This window comes from Triturus cristatus, chromosome 3_2, assembly GCF_964204655.1.
Source record: "Triturus cristatus chromosome 3_2, aTriCri1.1, whole genome shotgun sequence".
Taxonomy (NCBI): Eukaryota; Metazoa; Chordata; class Amphibia; order Caudata; family Salamandridae; genus Triturus; species Triturus cristatus.
Window position 1 is genome coordinate 989,052,101 of NC_140584.1, and position 27,097 is coordinate 989,079,197.

The 27,097-nt window shown below is 48.2% G+C and overlaps 1 protein-coding gene across 2 annotated transcripts in view; it reads right to left on the bottom strand.

Moving 5' to 3' along the window:
• UBE2G1 (ubiquitin conjugating enzyme E2 G1) overlaps window positions 1-27,097 on the bottom strand; it is a 390,881-nt gene that overhangs the window by 36,442 nt on the left and 327,342 nt on the right. For both annotated transcript variants that reach the window (XM_085649585.1, XM_085649586.1), the window contains exons 4-5: window positions 15,024-15,202; window positions 14,364-14,486 (exon numbers count right to left, since the gene is read on the bottom strand). In XM_085649585.1, the coding sequence (XP_085505711.1) occupies window positions 14,400-14,486; window positions 15,024-15,202 (266 nt within the window). In that variant the 3' untranslated portion in view covers window positions 14,364-14,399. The remainder of the gene's footprint in view (window positions 1-14,363; window positions 14,487-15,023; window positions 15,203-27,097) is intronic.

Consider the following 27,097-nt stretch of genomic DNA (forward strand, 5'->3'; position numbering starts at 1 on the left):
TGCCCTCCCGTGGCCTTTCAGCCATGTCCGTAACTTGGGCGTGACCATTGATGACTAAAATGGCTTAGGAAGATCATCTGGATGTTGTCAGATGCCACCGAGAAAACAGTGGTCCATGCCCTGATCACCTCACGGCTATACTACGGAAACGTCCTTTTTTTAGGCGCCAACAAGGCAGTGACCCGTAGACTGCAGCTGGTACAGAACTCTGCAGCTAGACTACTTTGTAGGGTTCCCAGAGCCACTCCCATTTCTAGCCATCTCCGTGACTTACATTGGCTCAGGGTAGAGAACCGTATCAAGTTGAAAGCCCTGAGCTACATGTTCAATATCAAAACGGGTTCGGCACCACAATATCTGTAATCTCTTGTTTGCCCTTATGCTCCCACTCGTCATCTTCGATCTGCAACTCTTGAAAAATGTACAGTGCCCAGGTTCAAACTCTCCAGAATGGGTGGAAGATCGTTTGCATATCTTGGCCCATCCCCTCTGGAATGCTCTTCCCCTCGCTATCCGCTGTACTTGCTTCCGCAGATCTTCGAAGACCTGGTTATTCAACCAATAATCTCAACTCACCGTCACTTTATCTTGCACCCAGTCCGTCCAGGCGCCGGGACACCCTTTCTGGGTAGCTGTGGTGCCTTATAAAATGTAATAGATAAATAAAATAAATAAACAGAAGATCCTCCCGAAGAGGTAGTCTGATCAGAGGATCGATGGCCATGCTCAAGAGCTCGGGGTACCAGACTCTTCGTGCCCGGTCCGGAGACACAAGAATAACTTGGGCCCGGTCGCGCATGATCTTCAACACTCTGGGCAGAAGTGGTACAGGCGGAGAGGTGTACATGAGGCTGCAAATCCACTCCCGTCGAAAAGCGTCGCAGAGCAGGAGCCGCCTTGTAAACTCCAATGCACAGAACTGCGGACATTCGCTTTCTCTTTGGTGGCGAATCGATCTAACCAAGGCTCTCCCCTCTGCTGAAAGAGACCTTGCACCACCTCCGAGTGAAGACACCATTCATGATCCATCATGCACCGACGACAGTTCTTCCGCCCTGGCGTTCAGAGAACCTGTCAGGTGTTGAACCACCAGAGATATGCCCTGATGTTCCAGCCATGTCAAAAGGCGAAGAGCCACATGATATAGGGTCCACAACCCCAACCTGCCCTGTTTGCTGCAGTGCCACATGGCCGTGGTGTTGTCCGTGAACACCTGCACCACTCTTCTTTTGACAGAAAGAATGCCTTCAGTGTAAGACTAATCGCCCAGAGCTCCAGAAGGTTGATGTGGAGCCAGTACTCCGCCAGAGACCAGAGGCCTCTGACCTCCACCTCTCCCATATGGCCGCCCCATCCCAGGAGTGACGCATCCGTCACTACTGTGAACTCTGGTTGGGGAAGGGAGAGGAAACTGCCGTTGACCCAATCCTGGTTCGTGAACCACCACTGCAACTAACTTGCAGTCTCCTCCGAGATCTGAACAACATCGGAAAGATTCCCCTGCTGCTGCGCCTGTTCGAACTTTAGGTCCCACTGCAGAGACCGCATATGCCATCTGGCATGATCAACCAGCAGGATGCAGGAGGCCATAAGGCCCAGCAGCCTCAGGGTCATTCTCACCGAAATCCCGGATAGAGGCTGAAACATCGGTAACCCGGCCTCACTGCTTGGGAGGATAGACCCAAAACTGCCTTGTGTCCAGAACCGCTCCGATGAAAAGGAGCTTCTGGGAGGGAATCTGGTACGACTTCCGCACGTTGACACTGAACCCCAGCGAATGCAAGAGGTCCGCTGTAGTCTGGAGGTGGAAGACGACAACCTGGGGCGAGCCAACCTTCAAAAGCCAGTCAGAGATAAGGGAAGACTGGAATCCCTGATCTGCGCAGATGAGCTGAGACCACCACCATCACTTTCATGAAGACCAGAGTGGCGCTTGTAAGGCCAAAGGGGAGCATGGTAAACTGAAAATCCTCGTGGCCTACTGTGAACAGTAGATAACGCCGGTGGTTAGGCAAGACTGGGATGTGACAGTAAGCGTCCTGCAAGTCCAACGCTACCAACCAGTCTCCAGGGCAGACAAGACCTGAGCCAAGGTTAACATCTTGAACTTCTCCTTTCGGAGGAAGCAGTTGGCGTCCCCGAGGTCCAAGATAGGATGCAGGCTTTTGTCCTTCTTGGGCACCATGAAGTAGTAGGAGTAGCAACCACGACCTACTTCTGGCACAGGGACGCATTCGATAGCTCCCTTGGCCAAGAGCCGTAACTTCCTGGTGGAGAAGGGCCAAATGATCCTCCGACATGCAATGGAGTGTTGGTGGCATGAAGGGAGGGGTAGTCTCGAAGGGGAGGGAGAAGCCCCTTCGGACTATCTGCAAAACCTACCTGTCCGATGTGATGTTGTGCCAGTGGGAGAGGTGATGTCGGATCCTGCCGCCCACTGGCAACTGATGGCCCTGAAAGGTCAGACTAGGAAGGTTTGGAGGCTGCTGCAGGGGGGGCTTTGGTGGACTGGCCTGCCCGCTGGCCCCCAGACCCACGACACTGGGTCCAACATCCTCGATCATGCAGAGGCTGGGTAGCTTGTGCAGCCTCGTAGCTCTGGGTGGAACGTGGTGGGGGACCCCTCCGTAGCCACGAATGGCAGACTACATGGGGCGAGAAGTTGTTACGAGGCCCATGGATCTGGCCGTAGACTTAAGAGTCCTTGAAACCCTCTAGCGCGTTGTCCGCCTTGTCACTAAACAGGCGACTGCGATCAAAGGGCATCCCCAGAGAAAACAGATGTTCTAAGCCTGGCGTAGTGCCTCAGGGCTACCGACGTGGAAACCGTTCTACCCAGCGAGTCAGCGGTATCCAGCCTATACGGGATAGTGAACTTTGCTGCGTCTCGACCCTCAGCAACAGCACAGCACTCCGGACACTGCGGGTGCGTGTGTAATGGCCCAAGAGATGCAGTGCTCACTAACGGCAGTCCTAGGCTGGCGGAAGAAAATCTCTTCTTACCAATATGGTCCAGCTTCTTGGATTCCCTATGTGGGGGAGCTTTAGGGAATGCGCCCTGTGAGGAGGAGGCTTGGACCACCAAGCTCTCAGGGGTAGGGTGTCAGGAGAGGAAAAGTGGGCCGCCCGGGGCCAAGCAGTGGGGTCAGGCAATCATTCTGTCCACAGGAGCCCCTGTGCTGGGCTTGGACCAAGTGCCCAGAAGCATGTCAGTGAGGGCCTCATTAAAAAGGCAGCAGGGGCTCCAAAGAGGCGGCAGGCGGCTGCCGGCTGAAGCACCGGAGTCAGGAGGTTAGTCCTGACAGCCACCGTAGGCAGCTCGAGGCCCAAGGCCTCAGCCACCCTACGCAACACCCCAGCGAAGGAGGCTCCCTTCTCTGTAGCCATGGTAGGGGGAGAAAGCATGCCAAGGTCTGGGGGAGGTATTCTAGACCACTGGCATCACCAAACTTCTGTCGCCAGTCCGGCTCCTCAAGTTGGTCTGCTAGAGGATCAATAGACCCCTCCCAGTCCTCCTCACCCGGCTCTGGCTGCCACTCAGGGCAGTAGGGAACGCCAGGGATGAACAGCGGTACAAAAAGTACCCTCCAGGGCTGGTACTGATGCCGGTCAACGTCAGTCTGGCACCATATCCACAGTGGGGTTGAGGCAAGGGTCGAAGCCGGTTGGGGGCACAACCGGCATCTGGGGCATCGCTACTGGAATCTGTGCCGGGGAAGGTACCGTGAGGTTAACCAGCAACGATCCAGACCCTAAGGATCCTTAGGGACCCTACCACGCTGGGGCCAGAGCCGCCAGCATCGAAGGCCTAGGGCCCCTAGCCGAGTCCTTGGGGCCCAAAGGCGTGCCTGCGGAGTCTGGCTGCCCAAAAATGATGCGCAGCGCTTCGGGAAATTGACGAAGCTGGGCAAGGGACGCTCCGGCTCGGGCAAGGGACGCTCCGGCTCGGGAAAGGGAGGGAAGCGCAAAGCAGTCCCAGCTGGCTCCAGGGAAGGAGCCGGAGAGCGACGACGCTTCAGGTCCCACATCGCATCAGCCGACGGACGGGGAGAAAGTGAAGAGCAACGATGCTTCTTCACCTTCTTTTTGTTTTTCGACTAACCGGAGGAATGCGAAGACTTTAAAGAGGAATGGTGAATGGTGATGACTACGCGACCAGTTGCGCGACCTTCCTCTCAACTGGGACCTCGAGGGGAGCGGACTGCCGGGCCTCCAAAAGCTTTCAGGACTGCTCCCGCAAAGACTTCGGAGTACGACTTCGGGTGGTGGTCACGCTCTAAGCACCAAAGGCACATGAGGTGCGGATTGTGACCAACATCAACTTGTGACAGAAGTCACAGGGCTTGAAGCCGGTCAGACGATGGGACATCCCTCGTGCTACCAGGAGTCGATGACTCAAAAAAGAAGTCGACAAAAGTCGAAAAACGGTTTAATCAAAAAGTGACTAAGGGGTAGCTTTCTCCAGATCTGTGCTGGCTGGCGTAGAAAAAGAAAGCACCGACGTCAGGCACAGGGGTCGCATCTAAGTAGACACCGCAACGTTATCCCGGCGACCACGACGGACGGGGAGTCAACCGACACGCAGGGGTACTGCTAAGAAAAACTTTCTCCAGATCCAGTCTGATGCCTGGGGTAATTCTAAGGTAAGGAATCTATAACTATCAGTCTCTTTCAGATTATGTGGCTGCTGTGTAGGGAGTCTTGCACTGCATGGAGTTTGACTTGGAGTCTCTTGTTGTGTTGACTAAATATGTAGACAAAGGGTGTTGCCACAGTTCAGTCTGCTGGTGATGACAACTTGTGTGATGGACCTTTAGATATCAAGCAGGAGGAATATGAAGACTGAATAGCTTGAGGGTGTGGCAGCAGGTGGATATGACCAGGTAGACCCAGGCGTAGTACACTGGAATCAAATTACACCTGACTGATGAGCCCTTATCCGGGTGAAACCACTCCTAGGTTGATAGTATTCCGGTTTAGGGAGGACCTGGCTTGGCAGTTCAGGCTGGACTGGTCCCATGGGAAGCAGGGCCATGACTGATTTGCATATGGCTGTGTCCGAACTTAAGTGGAATGGTGGATGAAAAACAATGGAATGGGCACGAGTGATTGCCAGTGGCGGAAATCAATTCAAATATTCCATCCATCACCTTGTTGTTGCAGTTGACACCTTAAGTGCGACAGGTATACCCAGATGTGGGTCCCGTGTTCCCTGTGCCACTGAAATCATTCTATACCTGGCCTTTACCAAGATGAAAACATGTCCTAGGCTGCTAGAATTCCAGTTTTGGGCAGACCTGGCTTGGCCACAAGGTGGCATAGTGTGCAAAAAACAATGGATTGGGATGCAGCCCGAGTGATTGCCAGTGGCTGAAATCAATTCAAGCATTCAGTCTATCACCTTGTTGTTGCAAATCAAGTTGGGGGCAGCAGATGAACACAGAGCCAGGCTGACTGTTTCATGCGTGCGTCCGAAGAGGAAGGAGCAGGTCCATCAAAGGGCTGGGCCATGCTTTCTGATCCAGTTAAGGAGCAAGGTGAGGAAGAGTTAGGAGACTGTGTTGATGCTGCAGAGAGGTCCAATGGGACGAGTGCCACTGTGCCCCCCTTGTCCATTTGGTGGTGATGACCTATGGGCAAGCAACGCTTTGTCTCAGTGGTGGAATCAAGTCCACTGCCTTCTTAAAGTTTACAGCATTCTCAGTGTAATGAGGAGCAAGGCATCCTTCTCACCATCATTAAAAACATGGGAGTTTACCCTGCACTGGCACAGGATCAGGGTTAGAATCAAAAAGCTAAAGATTCCTCTGCTGACAGCAACGATGCAGTAGTCTCACTGGGTTTGAATAAGGGTGTGCTTTTGTAACTTCATCGTGCACCCATCAGTCAAGTAGACAAAACCTTTGTTCTATTTTGGTTATTATCTCCGGTACCTTAAGGTAAATCCACACACTTTGGGTAGCTGCAGAATTCACATGATATACGAAAGAGAGAATGTCACCTTCATGAATTCCTTACCCATGAATCGTAAAGCGCAAAGAGACTTATGCCCAGAAAGTTATTGTTGGCCACAGTTTTATGGCCAAAATTTCACATACCTTTCAGCACCACATACTCAAGGGTGAGCTAGGGGTTTGTGTCCAATAGCTCCCAATGACTAACCAATTTCTTAAACCAAGTCCTGGGCACACATTAAGGTTAAAGCACATGAGTATCAATCAACTTCAATCATATTGTAGGCAAAATAATCACAAAAGGTCGACACCAGTGGATACTTTTTCTGTTTGTATTAGCCAAATTCTTCAGATAGTAACATCATAGGAAAAACCAGCCGACGCGCGTTTCGTCAGTAGGGTTTTTACTCTTTCCGAAAGAGAGACGGACTCCAGGCTCAACATCTATGCATGACACACGTCGGATTGTTATAGGACAGACGTGCCCGCCCGCCCGAACTTGATCCGGTCTCCACAGGCAAGAGACCTACCCGTCCTGCCCCCGCCTGCCTTTTCATTGGCACGCCGCGCACTCACTTATTTTCACTTGGTACCTGTTCAGACTGGGTTGGAATCATCACCGGTCCAGCGAATCTGCGCCTTTATCGTAACTCAGCGCTGAGTGAATACCCTAGTGACAAAACACGTGTCAGCGGGTTTTTCCTATGATGTTACTATCTGAAGAATTTCGCTAATACAAAACAGAAAAAGTATCCACTGGTGTCGACCTTTTGTGATTATTTTGCCTACAATACGATTGAAGTTGATTGATACTCATGTGCTTTAACCTTAATGTGTGCCCAGGACTTGGTTTAATTTATACAGTGCTGGTCCATGCCCTCACTTTCAGGGGTTATTGGGTTCCCCCTGACCTGGTTAGCACCATATCCATTTCGGACTTTCCTACCCCATTGCTTACTGCTTAGAGCGCCATTTTTTCCTGTTTATTTAAAACCCAACGCAGAACTGTTACTAACCAATTTCTGTTGCCTATTGAAGTCTTCCCATATTTTCAGCTTCAGACCCAGAATGGTCATGCTTGGACTAGCAGAACAGGAAATGCCATTATTTTTTTCATAGCAGCTATATGGTCCTTCTGATATGCTGCCAGGCTGAGGCAATTGCCACAATATATGAAAAGTCCTATGCTTCTCCCAAAACTCCTTAACATCGGTGTCTGCTGTCTCTGGAAACTTTTGTAGTAGCTTATCTGCAGTTAAGTATCATCCTATCATGACCTTAACCGAGAATTCTCTGTATTGCTATGCTGTTCATATAAACACCCTTCCAGTTGTCCACAAGTCTGAGATAACGTCCCTTGCTAAATATCTAAACCATTTGGCATAAAAGTAAAATTTCTCACATCTGCAGGCAATAATATCTATTATTTTCTCCCCTTATAATTGAGGGCCTGAGCTGCAGGTGAGTGCACTGAAGGTTAAAAAGTTTAAGAAGGTTTTGGCATTTTAGGATAGCCTATTGCTAGCAGAGCAGGGCTAAGGCTAATAGGACTAGTCTCAGTCTGAAATGACACTATGGGGCAAAAATGATGGACTGGAATGTGGCATCAAGTGATTGCGAGGGTCTAAGATCTTTGGAAGCATTACATCCATCACTTCTGTGTTTACCTCCGTGTAACATTACTACAGAATCAGGAGGGGATTTATTGTAAGAGGCAAGCTTTAAAGTTAACTCTACCAAATCTGAAACTGTTGCTCTGAGGGTATACATTTTAAAGATAGAATCACAAGGGATTTTATACTCTTGGTTTGAACGCCAGATATGTTTGTTAAAGAGGATACTGAAAAAAGCTGACAAGATGTAGCAGACAACTACATTCTTGACTACTGACAAATGGTAATTGCAATATTTGTTTATGTACAGCCTATTTTATATCTTGCATGGCGTGCTTTCAGACTTTATGGTCTTGGGTGTATGTCCAGCCACTGAAATGGGATATCTTATTGGTTATCTATAGAAGGGGTAGACATAGGTCTCCTAATATGTTGTAGTGGTGCCGGATTTCCTATTGAGAAGAGGCTGAGACAGTTTGTCGAGTTTTGGGCAGTTTCCCTTCCACAAAAATGCCACGAGGAGTTAAGCCCGATACTCTAGATAACTCCTTCCCCAACCATACAAAGTTAAATGCTTGGTACCTTTCTAAATGCTCCATTAAAGAAAAATTTTATTATTAAATTTGAGTTTACTATAGCTTACATTAAGAGAAAAGACCTTGAAGAGAGGTCAGGTCTGTACTCAAAGAAATCTCTGACCTCTTAAGAGTATATGCTTCAGGATCAAGGGGTAGGAGACATAAGATTTTACAAAAATCATACTTTAGATAAGTGAAACACTACAGATGATATACACCATACTTCAAACATACACAACGAAAATCCCAGATAATGCCTCACCAGATATTACCAATAGTGGCATAGGCATTCAAAATGTGAATTGACCAAAAGGCAAGCAACGGGGAATTGGTACACAGAAGTGTCCCAAGGGATGACAAATAAGATAAAAGCAGAAGCATACTATGAAGATGACAAGCACTACTGGATGTAAATTCATGCAAAAAAGGATACGTTAGTCTGCAAAACTGAGCACATTTGAAAGGAGCGTGGCCAACTGCTGATGTAGATGGCCGCACACTAGCGGGGCTCCTGTTAACCACACCCGTCACTGCACGCTATACGCTACACAATCTGTAATAAGGAGCAACAGACTTACTGAAAATCGGCTCCCATCTGCAGCGCTCCCAAACCGTAGCTCAACGAGTGATATGGCGCAGATGTGTTAAGCCCAAAGCCTGAGCCTGGAGCGAAGCTGAAAGATGGCAGCTTCCTGGCCTGCAGAGGGACAGCGGGTGGGCGGCCTGCGATCGTAGCAGATAATGACTGAAATGCCCAGAATTGAACAGCCGGAGGCAGGCACCTGACACCAATAAAGACGTAGCGTGAACAAGATCGAGACTGCGGTGTACGGAGTAAGATCCACAGAGCAGCCCTGAAGTAAGGAGTACTGGCTCCCATGAATTCTCCTACTGGGCGGAGACGGTGAGGCGACCCAGCAGCGATATGACATGGTGGCGCTAGAACCATACATCTGCGTCCGATAGAGGGCTGGGGTGAGGAGAGAACTGAGATGACGCGGACTGCCTGGGGAGGCTCCCCTGTGAGCGGTGAGTGACTGTCAACAGAGCGCCGCTGAGTGCCTGGCTGGGAGTGAGGGGCGGCCCTGGTGGGCCCTAGTGGTGTACGACTGGAGCCTATGCTTCGGCGGCTGATGCGCCGTGGGCATCCGAGGCCCATTGGAGACATGTGGAGCAGCCGCTTTCTCCTAGCTGTACAAATCATTCCAGCGAGAGGTGGCTTTTCGGCCAATAAAAATAGTGGCGGGCCTGCATCAGGGTCTGGAAGGCAGTGACAATTCTGGAACTTCCTAAACACCAGCTGTCCCCCTTGGATCCTAAGGGAAGCCTTTACTGCTCTCCCGAGTCCAGCTATGTCCCTTTTAAACGAGTCATTGTCCCAGGGTTATGTACCCGACACCTTTAAGGAGGCTACCGTCATCCCCTCCTGAAGAAGCCAGGAGCAGACCCTAAAATTCTAACTAACTACCGCCCTATCTCATGGTTACCTTACCTGGCCAAACTACTCGAAGCCCATGTGGACAGAAGTCTCTCTGCCTTTCTGGAGCAGTCCAATTATCTTGACGCACATCAAGCAGGGTTCCGCCCAGCTCACTCCAGGGAGTCAGTTATACTGACAGTATTGGACACCCTTCGGGAGAAGGCTGATCGGGGCTCTCCGTAGGCCCTGGTGCTGCTGGACCTTTCCGCGGCATTTGACACGGTCGACCATAATATCCTGGTCGACCATGTCAAGGAAGCAGGAATTCAAGGCTCAGCCCTTGAATGGATTCGTTCCTTTCTAGGAAACAGATTTCAGGCGGTTCGCCTAGTCCAGTTCTCAACCCCCAAGATGAGAACTACATGCGGTGTTCCTCAGGGCTCCTCACTTACCCCTCACTTGTTCAACTTATACCTTCTCCCTCTGATCCACGGCCTGAAAGAAAGTAAAGTTCACACCTTTAATTACGCAGACGATTTCCAACTGGTGTTCTCCATCAGTAACTCTCCTACATCAGTCTATGAATTCCAGACTACGATGCTGTTCATCCGCGACTTCGCGGACCATCTGAAGTTAAATCCAGATAAGACAGAAGCGATTCTTACAGGAGGTCCTTTAAACCCTTGGAGTCCCCGGTTCTGAGAGAAAGAGCTGGGACAGCCCCCTACTCCTTCTATATCTGCCAAAACACTGGGGGTCATAATTAATTATGACCTCATAATGAAAACTCAAATACGATCCGTAATCTCAATTTGCTTTTCCCAGCTGAGAAAAATAAGGAAAATTAGTAGGTTCCTTACACAGGAAGCAAAAATACAGGCAGTCCTTGCTATGGTGATATCCCATATAGATTACGCCAATTGTCTATACTGTGGCATTCCCGCTTATCTCACCCACCGTCTTCAACTGGTACAGAATCAGGCAGCTAGAGTGATTCTTCAGGAAAACAGGCGTCAACAGGTCACTCCTCTTCTGAGGAAGCAGCACTGGCTCCCCATAACTCTGATGCGCCTTTAAGGTGGGATGCATTATCTTTAAGTCCCTGAATGGTAGAGACCCCAAATTCATAGACAGTCTCATTGAAAGATACACTCAGACCCACAACCTGCGATCTGCCCATATGCATTTCCTGACTATACCTTCCTTCAAACAAACGTTTTGGTGGAACAATGTTCGCCATACTAGGCCCCAGATACTGGAACTCCCTGCCTCTAGAAATCACATCCTGCACAGACCTCATGGGTTTTCCAAGGCTCCTAAAGACATGGCTATTTAGACAGGCATACGAGTAACATCTCAGGACCAGGCACCCTTAGAGTAGCGCCATGAAACCAATCTAGGGTACGTGCGCTTTACAAATAAAGTATAACATAACATAACTGGCAAAACAGCGAAGCAAAGTGCTACCCAGCGCATAACCTACCTTGGCCCTCCAAAAACCACGGCTTGAGTACCACCCAGAGGGAGATTCTGATCGGTGAGGATGACACCATGCTTGGGAAAACCCAACAGGCTGGAAAGGGCTTCTCACCCCAGAGCAGGCGGCAGGGAGTACCCGACCAATTGAGTGCCCCACATAGACTCTGCAGTCGGTCTCCACCAAAACCGGGCCATGACAGGTGGGAAAACCGGACCGCACCTCACTCCAGACTAAGCTAGATAAGTTAGAAAGGCAAAAGGGCGCGGTGATGCAAAAGAACCCAATGGCCGCATCTCAATCACAGACTCAAGCACCTGCAGAGCACGAGAATCTTACCCCGCACTACATCATGTCGGCTACAAACAATGTACGCATCTCTCTTGAGACAAAACAGGACTCAGTTACTACCGAAGTCTTCCTGGTCAGGGCAGAGCAGCGGAAAATGGCCACCAGGGTCAAAGACGTGGAAGATGCAACACGCTCCTTGTCAAATGACACTGCCCACTTAAAACAGCAAGTCAAAGACCTGCAAACCAAAGGTGAACTCTTGGAAGTCCAGCTGGATGACTATAAAGGCAGGTTGCGACTAAATAATATACGTTTTACAGGAGTACCCGAACGCGCAGAGGGGCCAGCGTCACATCTCTTTGGGGAAGATATAGTCCTGAAAGATCTACAGCCACGAGGCCTCTCAAACTACTTTTCCATGAAAGTGCCCACAGAGTACCCGGGGAAGGGGCGGGGGGGGGAGGGGGGGGGGGAGGTGGAAACCCGGAGATCCCCCCCCCCCCCACCCCGACTGATACTATCTCAAGTTTTCTACTTCAGGGACAGAGAGGTCATCTTGCAAACTTCCAAATGGCGCCACCTGTCACACATGAATACCATAATGTTCTTCCCTGACTTCATACTAAAAGTACAAAGACGCAGCTTTTTAGAAGTCAAGCGGGCTCTCAGAGGAAAAAGAACTCAAATAGGCCATGATATTTCCAGCCAAACCGAGGGTAGAAAAGGAAATCAAAACATGTTTTTTTTTTTTACCAACCCTGAAGCTAGGGAATGTCTGGAAGGGTGGCGAAAAGTTGGACACCCGGCAACTAATGGAAGACGCGCAAAACAGACCTGGAGTTGCCAGAAACTAGCAAATCTCACACCAACAAGAGACCTGAACTCCGTCAAGGATGAAACAGACATATCCCACAATAGCCCCCGAGACGCCATGGGCAAGTCGGCATGAGAAACTGCTGGGTAAAGAGTGTAAAGACAGCCAACCAGCCTAAAGAACAATGTCAGAATGCCAAGTCCAGAAATGTGATCTTATTTTCTATAATTCCCTGAGATGGAGGCCTCCCCAATAGAGGTAACAGGGAAGATGAACTAATGATGGCAGCAGACCTAAAGGAGTGTCCGATTATATATAAACTGCATATGTTTCAAGTTTGTTACTTACGGGGTGAAGGGGTGGAACCAGTGGAGTCACAGTCCCCTGAATTCTTAGGGGGATGGGCACTCTGCAATGTTGGGGAGGCAGGCAGTTTACATACGGTCATGCAGGGAGAGGCAGGGTGGGGGGGATGAGGTAGTTCACGTTAGAGGGGAAAGTTTTAAAGTTAGTATTGGTTCCGTCATCAGGACAGCAAGGGAAGGTGACACACACATTCCTATACACACTCCACACCACACAACCCAAACAGGCGTATTCAACCCTGAGCAGAGATTATACCCACGAGTGGGAAAGGGACACAACACACCCATTGCACGGGCAGAAGGCCACAGAGACCAGAAAGTACATAGCAACTGATATACCTCCCATGATGAACAACAAAGCGGAAGCTACGCTCCGAATCCTATCCTGGAACGTCTACGGGTTAGGAGACAAACTCAAGAGAGGGATAGTGCTTCAATTTATAAAACGGCAAGCACCAGATGATGTACTATTACAGGAAACACACCTGGTGGGCAATACTTACAAGGCCCTGGACAGATGGGGTTACAAACTAATCACACAAGCAGGGTTCAGTTCACGATCCAGAGGGACAGGTATACTCATTTACAATGCTTCCCCTACATAGTAAATAAGAACTGGGTCGAGACACAGGGCAGATTTTCAGCAGTAACGGGAACATGGTAAGTGAAGACTGTAAATCTGCTATCAGCTTACGCTCCCCTGGCAATTCAGAAAACCGCTCTAACTGACCTCCCAATCAGAGCTCTCCTGATAGGTGGAGACCTGAACAGGACATTGAACGGCCAAGGAGATAGACTACCCCCTCCTTGACCCCACTCCCCCTCGGGACCGCTCTGTATTAGCTCACTTTTTTTCAGCTAATCGACTAATAGATGTATGGCGTCACTTTAACCCTCAAGCACTGCAATACAAATTACAGTCTGGAGCTCATGACAGCCTGTCTTATAGATTACCAACTCTTACTAACTGACGGAGTGCATAACTTCAGGGAGACACAGTGTTTGGCACGAGGTATATACAAAAAGGATTCCAACTGCAGGACTGCGCTCGTAAGAGTGCACGGTATATCCCACAGGTGATCTTATTGGGAAAATGTTTTGTAGACTATGCTACATTAGTGAGTGGCATACTGCGGATAGAGTGGTGATGAGGATTATAATGTAGCTGCATCAAAAGGCTTTTCAGAGCTTGAAGAAGCAGACTAATGGCCACCTACTGCTATGGAAATATCTTCGGGATTGTGAGTATTAATAGTGATTGTGGACTCCTTGATTAACTGTTGGCCATTTCAGAACTGCAATTCATTCCTCATATTGAAGACAACAGTTACTTGAGATCACAATAATTCAAATTCTAGTAAATGTGCTAGATCACATATCTACAACCAATTCAAAATGGCTGCAAAAACAATTTAAAGCAGACTAGCAATATAACAATTGAAAGAATGATTAAGCTGCCATTGGTTGTGACGAATGTAAATGATGTGTTAGGCTCCTTTAACAGAAGATGGAGGCTTCTGTACAGAGCCTTATCCAGTCCTTGGCTTTAGGGTTTATTTGTTGTAAAATACACGTCCAAAGTGCGTAGAAGGAATACTAACCAAAAACTGAAATCAATTCAAATCACGCGAACTGTACCAGAAAAAAAAATACTTCAGGAATTGTGAAAATGCTGTGCGTAGAATAGTGAACTTTAAAACTCTTTATAGAGTTCAAATCAGATATGAAAAAGGTAAGGGCAGAGCAGAAATATGAGATTAGGCCTCCATTTCTTTCCGTTTCGTACCAAAATAAGGTCAACAGCAATTAAATAATGTTTTACGTCTAATCATATTTAACATTAGCTCTTACCCTGAAAAAGTGAAGCTACTAACTGCTTAATTATGGTCACTCGAATGCAGATTCTTGGCTTTTTCTTACACAACGTGCAACTTTTCTTTTGAATTCTCCATTTCGATCTTCCCGCCATTCTTTCTGTAAAGTTACAATATTTCTTTAGCATTGCAATACAGATGCATAGCATGACAGTGCAAGACAAAGACAACACACGTTTTTCGCCCTACTTAAAAGCAAGAAAAATCATACTAACTGCTGCAAAGGGAGCGGTGGATGGGGGCATAAGAAAACTTCACCATGGTTTTAATTAAATATATGAAGAATGAATGTTGTATATGATACTAAAATGGTTTCTAAATAGGTTACCAAGAGGTGGACCTGCTTGTATATGCTACCTATGGAGGTTTTATTAGGTGAAACATTTTTCAGAATGAAATGCATTTTTATTTATTTCGCAAAGCAGTTTGCTCAAAGTTCTATAGCAGAACTAGCATGGCTAGTTTTAAAGAAGCACCACGTTACATTTGCATAAAAGTCTCTCTCTGGTGGGTAGTTTGAGTGAGATTATGAGAAGAGTGTTCCCCCATTGACTTTATGATTCGATTGAGAAGCACAATTGGCAACAATCAAGTATAATCAAAAAGATGTACATAGAATATTTAAGACCACACTTACCGCTGCATCAACATTTGCCGGTGAGTCACCATTGGGATCCGCCAGCATTGAAATTACACTAATCATTATGGTTTCAACTGTATGTATGGGAAGCCAACGCTCCTCGGGTTTTTCATAGCCATACTTATCCTCACCAGGCTCATGGAGAATAGAAATACAGACATCGCCGTTTTTATCCACTGCAAAAAAATTAAAGTGTGTTCACAATTGCAGTTTTGCCATAATCTGAATAAATGTTACTCTTGTTTGGAGAACGAGGAAAAACTACTAGCTTCTGTGCCAACAACATAAAAGCGCTCTGAATGCCACTGCACCATGCACTGTAAGAAAGGTGCCCCTCTTGCACTGCACTATCTCCGTTCCTTCTCAACAAAAAGTCCCAATTCCCTCGAAGCCACCCTCCCCAGCAACGTAATAGATGTAGCAAAGCCAGGACATCAAACCCTGGGGACAGAGACTTTGTGGTGGTCCTTCCAACAAGCACCAGTTGAGAACAGGCATCACGAGAATAATACTAGATCGCGGCCGAAAGGAAAACAATGCATGTGAACCAGAAACAAACATGAACGAGGGGTGAGCAGCATGACCAGAGGGAGTCATGCACCCCGTGCGTCAGTACAACCCAGTAAAGCAACATTTGACTACAAATAGAATGCTACATGCTCGTTGGGAAGAATAAAGTTGATGAACACTTGGTCTCTTCTTATTAGTGGCGATGATCGACACCCAGTGTTCCCATTCATGTTTCTTCCCGGTGCAGTACTATAGACCGGTTGAGAGGCGTGTTATTATGCACCTTCTAGAGCGTCGTCCCGCCAGCGGTGGATCAGTCGCTGCAGGGAGGTTTTCGGAATGTGGCTTCTCTGGGCTACCAGCAGGGGGGCTGGTCTTAGGGGTGGGTGTTTGCAGGTGTGAAGCACTGCTGCTTTTGTTAGTAGGGGGCCAATATTGCAGCACTGCCGCAAAACCGCCCCCCCTGTAACAAAACCGTCCCTCACTGCTACAAAATGACCCCCACCTTTCCAGCCTCCTGGGAAAATGGCTGATGCCCGCTATGGCCAGTCCGGCCATGGCTGAGAGTACACATATAAACGGCATTTTATCTAGAATCGGAGAGCAACCCGACGTTGATGCCTGTCGCAGTGAAAGCATCTGTACAATGTTGCTGCAAGGCTTAATTTCTATACAAACATCCCTGTGAGAAGAAACGCTAGACCCGGTCTAGTCGGACACCATTAAATACATCGAGAGGCCCATCTGCTATAAAAAGATTGTTGGATGGGCACCATCTTGAGTGCACATTTGTTGTTTTTAGTCCTGGGGGTTTATATGTTGCATGTTTGCCATACCAACTGATCACAGGAACACCTAGTAATATGTATGTTCGGCTCACAGTGCAACCTTCATCTACATGGGTGAGCATTCTGGCAATTGCTTTTACCTGTATTTTCCTTTTGGCCAGCAATTCACCCTATGTGCTTATGGAGAGAATTGGGTCACCTTCTCAGCTCGTCACCCCTGGTATTCCCCCTTTGAGCTGATAAGAGGCATAAGCTTCTGAAGCTTATTTAAAAGCCACTGACGGGAATACTTTTACGTCCAAAAAGAAAAGAACAAGTCGCTTACCTTGGGTAATACCTAAACTGGTACAGACTACCTAGTTGCAGATGCTGTCAGATCTCCCGAGGCTTCTCCGGGAGCAACGCTACTTTTATTAAGTGCTTTTGACTTTTAACCTGCCGCCTACCTGCACTGCCCTGCCTTAAAGCGCCTCGGATCCGGCGCCCTGATCCTCCCTGGTTGCCCTCTCTCCTGCACGCGACCAGACCGCCTCCGCTGATCGCCCCCTACTCGCCTGACTCTCGGAGGGGGACGGGCGGCTCCTCCATCTTGGGCGGGTCTGGCCTCGGCGCTGCAGCTCTTTGGCTCCTCCACCCCCTGCCACGCCCCCTTGACCCTCCTTTCTCATGTGTTGTCCCTATATAACGGCTCCTGTCTTCCGGCAGCGCAGCGGACGAGCGCAGCGGGCGCGACAAAGGCGCGCCGAAGTTGCGCCTAAGTAAAGCCCGTCTGCGCCCGTCCGCGACGGGCCGGAACCAGGGGCCACACACCCTGCTTCTCACTTGGTCTATTCCCCTGCTCAACTGATAGCGCTGTCTTTTCTTTCCCCCCCCCCTGTTCCCTTACATCATCTACACTCACTTGGTATTCTTTCCTCTCCTTTGCCTTATCCGATACCAACTTCTGTCAATTCTTCCTTTTGTTCTACTATATCATCTCCGGTTTCTCGTCCTCCCCCTGTCCCTACTGTGGCTTCGGCCTACTTAATACCCGGTCTGCAGTTAAACATCAGACAGCACTCTTTAACCTTCTGACCACTGACTCTCCTGACTTTTTATTTCTGACTGAAACTTGGTTCTCTGCCGACTCTCTCCCTGATCTTTTAGCCATCCTCCCCGACACCTACTATGCCCTCCGAGCTGATCGCTCGGATGGCAGGGCCGGTGGAGGGGTGGCGATGATCGTTCGGTCGGCACTCAAATTTCAACTCCTCCCTCACTCCCTCATATCCAACGTGGACTTCCTTGTGGCCCGTTCCCTTAATCTTCCCTCTCCTCTTACTGTTGTCCTTGTTTATCGTCCCCCTCAATCGATGCCTTCTTTCGTAGCCTCCATTCAGGATCTTCTAGCCACCTTGGTGGTTAATAACTCCTCCGTTTTATTTCTCGGAGATTTCAACTTCTGGCCAGGAGATCCTAAGGAGGATTTCCCTTCTAAAGACTTTTCTGCCACTCTCCACTGCTTGAATCTCACTTCCTATGTCACAGCTTCTACCCATGTTCAAGGTCATATCCTTGATCAAATCTGGTCTTCTTGCCCCCTTGCCTCACCTCCCTCTATTTCCCCCTGTGTTTGGTCGGATCACCATATTTCCTTTTCTATTCACTTGGGTGTGGTGGACAAGCACTCTTTTCCCAAAAATCTTCTTGTCCGTAATTGGAATCAGACCGACCTTGATTCCCTTTCACGTTCTTTGGCTTTCTCCGCTCCTGATCTTACCAACCTTTCCCTTGAGTCCCAGGCCAATGCCATCAGTACATGGCTTTCCTCTTCGTGTGATCGTGTGGCCCCGCTAAAAAAGATCAAGGCGGTTCGCCCTTACGATGCGCATAAATGGTTTTCTCCAGAGCTTAATGCTTTAAAACTCTACCTCAGGCGGTCGGAACGTCTCTGGAGACGACAGTACTCTCCCTCCTTGCGCGCTAAATATAAATCACTCCTCACCGATTATAAACAAGCTATCCTAGTGGCCAAAACCTCCTATTTCACCGAGAAAGTAGCTCTTTCTGCAAATAAATCACGTGAAATTTTTTCCCTGGTTCACAATCTTGCCACCTCTGATCGCTCTTCCCTTGGTTTGGTCCCATCTCAGTCCCTCTGTTTGTCACTCAATGACTTTTTTATAGACAAGATCGTGAGAATTAAAGCTAACATTCCGACTGTGCCCCAACCCACTTCTAGGTGCTTTGTCATTTCCCCGCCTTCTTCCCTTGCCACTTTCCCCCCTATTTCTCCTGATCTATTCTGCAACTATTTGCTCAAAGTTAAATCGGGTTCCCCTGCAGATTGTGCCCCGGCACGCATTCTAAAAACTCTTTTCACCAACTCTCCTGTTCCCCCGCTCACTTTACAAATTCTTCTTTGGCCTCTGGTTCTGTCCCTCTATCATTTAAATCCGCCGTTGTTCTCCCCATTCTAAAAAAACCCGGTCTGGATCCTTCCCTCCCTGCCCATTTCCGACCCATCTCCCTTCTACCCTATTTAGCTAAGATCCTCGAGACCCATGTCACCTCTTGCCTCTCCTCGTATATCGAGGATAATGGCCTTCTCGCTTCCCACCAGGCGGGCTTTCGCTCAGGTCACTCAACGGAGGCAGTGGTTCTCGCGGTTCTGGATGAACTTAAGGGGAAGGCAGATTCCAACCTCCCCCAAGCCTTGGTCCTTCTCGATCGGTCCGCTGCGTTTGACACGGTTGACCATTCCATTCTTCTCGCCCGTGTCAGCGCAGCGGGCATTCGGGGTGCGGCCTTCTCCTGGCTGGCATCCTTCCTTCGGGATAGGTCCCAGGCGGTTCATCTCTCCGGCTTTTCTGCCCCCCCCCCGTCCAGTCACCTGTGGTGTTCCTCAGGGTTCTTCTCTTTCCCCCCTTCTTTTCAATCTTTACATCTGTCCCCTTGTCACCTCTCTTCTTGAGCTGGGGGTCTCTGTGTATAATTACGCAGATGACCTCCAGCTCGTCTTTGATCTTTCCTCCTCTCCTGACTCTCTTCCTAAGTTCAGTTCCACCTTAATCTTCATCTCCGAGTGGATGAGCGCTAACCATCTTAAGCTCAACCCTGATAAGATGGAACTTGTCCTCACGGGTGGTTTATCTAACCCTTGGTCCCCAGCACACTGGCCCCTCTCTTTTGGTCCCCCTCCTACGCCTTCCTCTTCTGTTCGCACCCTCGGCATCAAAGTAAGTTCTGACTTAACAATGCATAGTCAGATTGGCTCTGTTGTGTCTTCCTGCTTTCTTTCCCTCCGTCTCATCCGGAAAATCTCACGCTTTTTCACCACTGATGCACTCAAAACCATAGTCCTGGCTTTAGTCATCTCTCGCCTCGACTATGGGAATGGCCTGTACGTGGGCATCCCTGCCTACGAGTCTCGACGCTTACAGGCCATTCAAAATCAAGCTGCCCGCCTCATTTTCACCCTTCCCAAATCCTCGCACATTACTTCTGTCCTTAAATCTCTTCACTAGCTTCCTATCTGCTTCAGATCTCTTTTCAAATTAGCCTGTTTTGCCTTTCGAGCTTATTCCCGTTCTGCCCCTGCCTACATCACCTCCCTTATTTCATCCCACGTCCCTAGTCGAACCCTCCGTCGTTCTTCTCTCTCTCTTTTGCGCGTCCCCCGTTTCCGCAAATCCAGAACTGGTGGCACTCGTCTCTCCGTCTTGGCCCCCCAGTTCTGGAACAGCCTTCCACTCCATATTCGTTCCATCCCCATTTACACCCACTTTCGAAAAGCCCTCAAAACTTTTCTTTTCACTCAGGCCTTTTCTTCATAGGTTCCCCGGATCCCCTCTGTGAGCTCTGACCAGGTCCCCAGCGCCAGGAAGCCGCTTGGTAGCAGTGCGCTTTATTAAATATTTTTTTCATTTCATTTCATTCATTCATTTCATTTCATTCATTCATTCCATTTCATTTCATTTCACAATATTCCCCAGGCATCAGAATGGATCCGGAAACTTTTCTGAGCAGCCCCCTTGCAAGCCGGTAGGTGTTGTGTTATGTTGACTTGTATAGTGCACTAATTACCCGAGGGGGTATCCAGGCCCTTGGGTAATGTGTGCAGGTGTGGGGTCCCAAGGTGCTTATATGAAGAGCTAGGCCGTCAGTTTCATGCGTAACTCAATAAGTGAGGAGGAGGCTTTGATGTGTTGAGGGAGGTATTTCCATGTCTGAGGTGCGGTGCCTTGCGTCGATCAGCTCTGAGTCGGCGTCATAGGAGCCGGAAGTGACTTGCGCGGTGCCTTTACGGGTGCCACCCCAGCATGCCGACCTCAGTTTCGTGACAACTTTCCGTGCCAGAAACAGAGCCATACTGAGGTATTGCGAACAGTGTGCCAAAGTGAGGTCTTCAAGGACCTCTTGAAATGGAAATCAAGGTTTGCAGAACGGGAAGCATGGAGGGTCAGTAAGGAATTTGCAGCTAGATAGAGTCTCTAACGGATTAGGTGTTACCGAATGTAACTAACTTGTTCATCTGATAGAATTCTAGCTGCAGATTCCTTACCTTAGAATAGATACCCAAGCAATACTTCACCAGAGGTGGGTCTGAGAACTGGTTAGACTAGAAAGACTTGGAGGACTGAACGGGCAAAATGCCCATTATGCCAGATCAGACTGTCGAGAGAGTAGTGTTTGATAAATGTGTGCAGTGATGCCCATGTGGCTGCCTGATAGATGTCCAGGATTGGGACTGGTGAGCTAGTGCAGTGGTCGCAGCTTTGACTCCGATGGGGTGAGCCCTCAAGGGGTTGCTTCTTGTGGGCAGCAGATTTTGATGCAGCGTACAATCCATCTGTAGATGGTTCTTTTATGCACTACATTCGCTTTCTTTGTTCCAGCAAACCCAACAAAAAGTTGATTGTCCTTACGATGAGTTTTGTAGGATCAAAATAGAAAGCTATTTTTCAATTCAGGTAGTGGAATTTCATCTCCCTTGGAAGGCTGAGGTGGAAAAAGGAAGGTCAGCCCTCCGGCAGATGTAATAGCCACTAGAAAAACTGTTTCGATAATCAGCAATCAGAGTAAAGATATGAAATGGCTCGAAAGGAATACATTAAGATCTTATTGGGGCATAATGAACAGTGCATGTGGGAGGGGAAAGAGAACATGTGTTGTAAACATTTAAACCTTTCAGGAAACATGTCACAATGGGCGAGTTGAACAGGGAAGGTTTATCACGCAATTGCAAGAAAGCAGAGATGGCTGAAAGGTACTTTTTAACTGTGCCCAAAGCAAGGACCTGCCGGCGAGTGACAATTCAAACAAAATCATTTTGGATAAGGGTGCAGACAGAGGATCAATCAATTTGGCTGAACACCAAACCACAAATTTGTCCCATTGGCAAGTGTATACAGTCTTTGTCAAGGGACGCCTGGCTACTAAGATGACATCACATACTTCCGGAGGTAGATCGAAAACTCTCAGCTGTCACAACTCAATCTCCACGCATACAATTGGAGAGTGCACAGGTTCGGATGCAGAACCCTGCCGTGCTGCTGTGACAGGAGATCCGACCAAAAAGGCAACCTGATCGGAAAACCAAGACTCCTGCTCAGGAATTTGGAATACTATACTCTCCGTACCCAATTAGATCTAAAGGTTCTCCCCAGCTGCGGAACAGACCTTGCACTACCTCTGTGTGAAGATGCAATTTGTGATCACAGAGGCATCAATAGCTGAGTTCATTCGCCCTGACGTTCAGAGATCCTGCTAGGTGTTGTGCAGCCATGAAAATCTCCTGATATTCCACCCATGTCCAGAGCTCTCCCGAGAGGGTCCACGACCCCAACCAGCCCTGCTTACTGCAGTACTACCTGGCAGATGTGTTGTCAACCTACATTTGAACCAGCCTCCTATGGACAGAAGGAAGGCTTTCAATGCCAAGCGTATCACTCAACTCCAATAGGTTGATGTAGAGCCGGAGACCAAAGCACTCTGAGCTCCACCTCTCAACCCAAGAGTGATGCATATGAGGCCCAGCAGCCTCAGAATCAGTCTCCCCCGAAATCCAGGCTGAAACATCGGTATCACAGTCTGAATATCCTGGACTTGCCACTTGGGAGAATAGGCGCACCATAGTACTGTGTCCAGAATAGCTTCGATAAAAAGGAGCATCTGAGAGGGAGTCGGTGCGACTTTAGCATGTTGATCAGGAACCCTGGTGAATGCACGAGGTTTGCTATAGTCTGGTGGTGGGTGACGACCGCCTGGGTCAATCTTGCTTTCAGCAGTTAGTCAGTGTGGTAGGGGAAGACTGGGACCCCCCCCTAACCTCTGCAGGTGGGCTGACACCACAACCATCATTTTTGTGAACACTCGAGGGGCACTGGTAAAGCTGAAAGGGAGCGCAGCGAATTGGAAATGCGTGTAACCCACGCTGAACCGAAGGCAAAGGCTTTGGGGTGGCAAGACAGGAATATGGAAATAAGCATCCTGCAAGTTCAACACTAGCATCCAGTCTCTAGAATCCAGGACAGACAGGGCATGAGCCAAAATGAGCATTCTGAACTTTTATTTTTTCAGGAAGTAGTTGAGAGAGTGCAGATCTATAATAGGACAAAATCCTCCTTTCTTTTTTGGCACCAGACAGTAGCGGGAATAGCAACCATGGCCTACTTCTGATGTTGGCACCCTCTTATTGGCTCCTTTAGCCAAGAGAGACTGTTGCAAGAGTTAAAGGTGGTCCTCCGTCAGGCAATCTGAGGATGGTAGATAGGGGGGGGGGGGGGGGGGGGGGGAAGGGGAGGGATTCCATAAAAGGTAGGTCATAACCCCGCTGAACGTGGTGTATGAGTGCCACAGACAATGTAATTGCTCTGCCTAGCGAGCCGGTCATATCCAGTCCGCAGCATATGGTGAACATTGCTGAGTCTCTGCCATCAGCAATTGCCTGGGAGAGTATGGCTCTGCCTCCTCCAAGACACAATCAGAACTTGCTCAACCCAAATCCTGTAGACTTTGGTAGTATCAGCCCAATAAGCATATGGTGTTCACAGACCACAATGAAAGGCTGGTGGTAGAGAAAATCCTCTTCCCAAAGAAATACAGCTTTCTAGATTCCCTAACACATGCTATAGTAGACGCAAGAGCTAACTTTGGAAGTAAAGGCCTGGACCACCAGCCTCTTATAGGTGAGGTGCTGGGTAAGGAAGGCTAGTTCAGATCAAGGGTTTTTCCCCCATAAAGTCATCAATATTATGGCATTTTAAAACAATTAAGAAAGTTCAAATTGGTGTGCAGGGTACATCAAACTATTTCACAATACTGGTCCTTGCTGTAGTGCACTGGTTTTTCAGCCTTGGAATGCTAATTCGCCTCCAGAATTGCTTCAGTGAATACTATATCTTTAGAAGAGTCCTAAAACTTACCTGCTTCCAATTTGACTTCCGACTTGGCGTTTATGTTGTAATGTGGTAGCCTGTTGGGCTTCAAAGTGACTGCATCTCGGTGGTGGTAATAGTGCTTAATTAAACAGAATTGCTTTTGGCAAGATTACCAAGGTCTTTCTTTTCTACAAGGATACATTTTGCAATATCAAGCTCAAATACCGGCTGTCTCATTGAAGACATCCTATCTTACTTACTAGTATTGCAGCCATTGAGCGACAGACAGAACTAATACCGCCCAGATTCCCCTGAAGAAGGGTGGGCTTGACACCCGAAATCCATTGGAATTTAGGTGACCCACGCCTGATCTATACGACTGAGATTTGAAAAACGATTAACTTTTCTTGAAAGATTAGACTTCGAATAAATACAAATCTAAGAAGCATCAGAGTGACGGTGTCACAGACATTTTTTTGCGACACTTTGGATCAACTTACTGATTGCTTATGATAATTTAATCAGTCGCGCACTGCAGCCAAGCCAATCCTCAGCAAGCCCTGTTCTGCGCCCGGAGGCGCCGACGTTGGTGTGTGCGCTCGGAGGTGCTTAAATCGATCCTGCGGCTCCAACAGCAGGGGAGTCGCGCACCGCAGCCAAGCCATCCACAGGGGACTCCAATCCTCAGCAAGCCCTGTTCTGCACCCGGGGGCGCTTAAATCGATCCCGCAGCGTGGGACGCGCGCGGGCGTGCCCGGGCCGAGGGCCGTCCCGTCTGCGCCCGTCAGAGCCCGAAGGAGGCTGGACTGGGCCACCCACGAAAGGTGAACCAGTTGGAAACTACAGACCCATGGAATCATACACCTTTGCTGGAGCCTAAGATTGGTGCCAATACATTTTATTTGCCATATTTTGAGCGAGGCCTGGCAGTTGTTTTTGCTCCTCTTACCAATCTTCAACGGGTCCCCTACCTGTGATCAGCCCTCTAGTGGTTTTGGCCTTGTTCCGGTTCCTCCTTTTCCTTTTTTTTTTTTTTTTTTAACTTTATTTAGCATGGTCTTCAGTTTATCAAACATTACCATGAAACATGAGTAAATATCTAGTTACACAAAAAAAAAATGTCATACATAGTTTGCATGGACGGTCAATATAGAACAGTTATTTTGAGTAGGACCTGCAGAGTAAAATTAAATTACTATCATGTCGATATCTGCCTCACGCTCGATTTTTGAGTAGCGATGGTTTACACCATGACATTTCCCACCACATGTATCTATGCATTCCAATACGTAATCTATGACCTGATATTAATACCAGTTCAGTGCACACAAAAGGGGGTCAGCATGCATGTCGTCACATTTTACCCAATACCTGTAGATACAATATCTTGTTCATGCTGTGTGGCAGGGTCAGCTTGCTGCGCATTTAGGTAATGTCTAAGCGGGGCCCATATGTCTTTAAGTCGGGGGGCCGGAGGGGCTGTTGCCGCATATAACTCGCTATTCATGGAACAAGAGGCTAGACTAGTCAGCCACCCTTTTTCCGAAGGGGCTTTCTTTGCACCCCAATGTATGGCTACTTCTCTTTTAGCTAATAAAGCGACAAATCTACGGATCTTTGGAGGAAATTGCGCCACATAACCTAACAAAGCGATTTCAGGTAGGGGTATCATTTGTACATTCACCATTTTACTTGTGATGTTATGAACTAGCACCCAGAATGCGGATACATGCGGGCAGGTCCATGCAAAATGGGCGAAATCTGCACCGGGGGCGTTGCATTTCGGGCAGTGATGGGACCTAGATAGGTCAATCCTGTGGACTCTAGCTGGAGTTATGTATGTTCTACGCAAAAAACTTGAAATGTATAGGTTTATGGCAACTGTTGAGGGAGAATGTTTTGGTGACTGAACAATAAGACCACTGCTTATCCGAGATCGGGCATCCTTAATCCTCTTCCCACCAGTGACGTATTTTATCATCCGTCACTGGTGATAATATCTGCACATGCTTTGTAGAGTTTGGATATCAAGTGTATTCCTCTCTCACTTCCTATTATCATGGTTAGTGGATAAAACGACGGAGGTTCTAACGGGAAAGTAGGGGCGATAGCGCGCAATGCAGAACGTATTCTCATAAGTACAAATCTATCCATGAATGTTGTCTCAGGAAATCTAGATTCATCGCTTGGATCAAAAACATGACCTTCTGGAAACAGATCTCCTATTGTTGCAATATTAAATTTGGCGCATGTGCGCTGTATTAGTGGTTCCCCTGTAATAGGAAACCACCTAGCGTTCGGAAGAGGCAGCACAAAGGAATACAGGATAGACGTGCAGGTGATGCAACATATTTTTTCCCATGCCCAGCTGGTCGTAGATGTTGGTTGTATATCCCTGGAATCCCTAGGAAAACCTGTAGGTAAGACAGATGTCAATGGGTCTGGTCGGACCAGATCTGATTCTAGACGGAGATAGGGAATTCTGGCATCTGGGTGATACCACGATTGAGCAAAGCTACACTGAGCCACTAAATAATATAGTTTCATGTCTGGAAAATCATATCCCCTGTCACAGGGTGTCAATCTGCCATCTAACCCTTGCATTCCCATTTCCCCAGGCCAGTCGTGTTAGATGCGAACGTAACGTTGAAAAAAAAGTATTCGGCAGGGGAATCAGAATATTATGAAATACGTATGAAAATTTAGGGAGTACAACCATTTTAATAAGGGCCACTCTGCCTGCCAGTGACAAAGGGAGTTTGAGCCATTTATCTATTTGCGTCTCCAGGGCAGAAATGGCATGTCCTTAATTCAGTCTAATAATTTGTTCAGTGTTGAGGTGTATATGTATTACCAAATACTTCACAGAGTCCGTGCACCATTCAAATGGGAATTTCAGATCCCATCTAGCCGTACTGGACGTAAGAGGAAAAATCACAGACTTATGCCAATTTATGCCCAGTCCAGAGAACGTGCCAAAGCGCAGAATTTCTCTAAGAGGGTCAAGGTTATTCTGCAGGTCGCGGACATACAGTATTGTATCATCTGCGTATAGTGATACCAGCAGAGGTCCTGTATTGAATTGCAATCCCCTGTGAAGGTGCTTTTCTTGGAAATGGCGCATCAGTGGGTCCATAGCTAGAATGAATAACAGGGGTGACAGTGGGCACCCCTGTCTTGTTCCTCGGGAAAGGGTGAAGGGAGCCATTAACGTGCCGTTCAATCGCAACAGGAGCTGGGAGTTGGCTATATAATAGGGCTGTTGTGGCCACAAACCCAGCCGGCATACCCATACGGTGCATAATAGATATAATGAAAGGCCATTCCAGAGAATCGAATGCCTTTTCGGTATCCAACAGAATTGCAGCTGCTGGAATATCAGGGTTTATCCTGTGTAGCGTATTGAATAAGG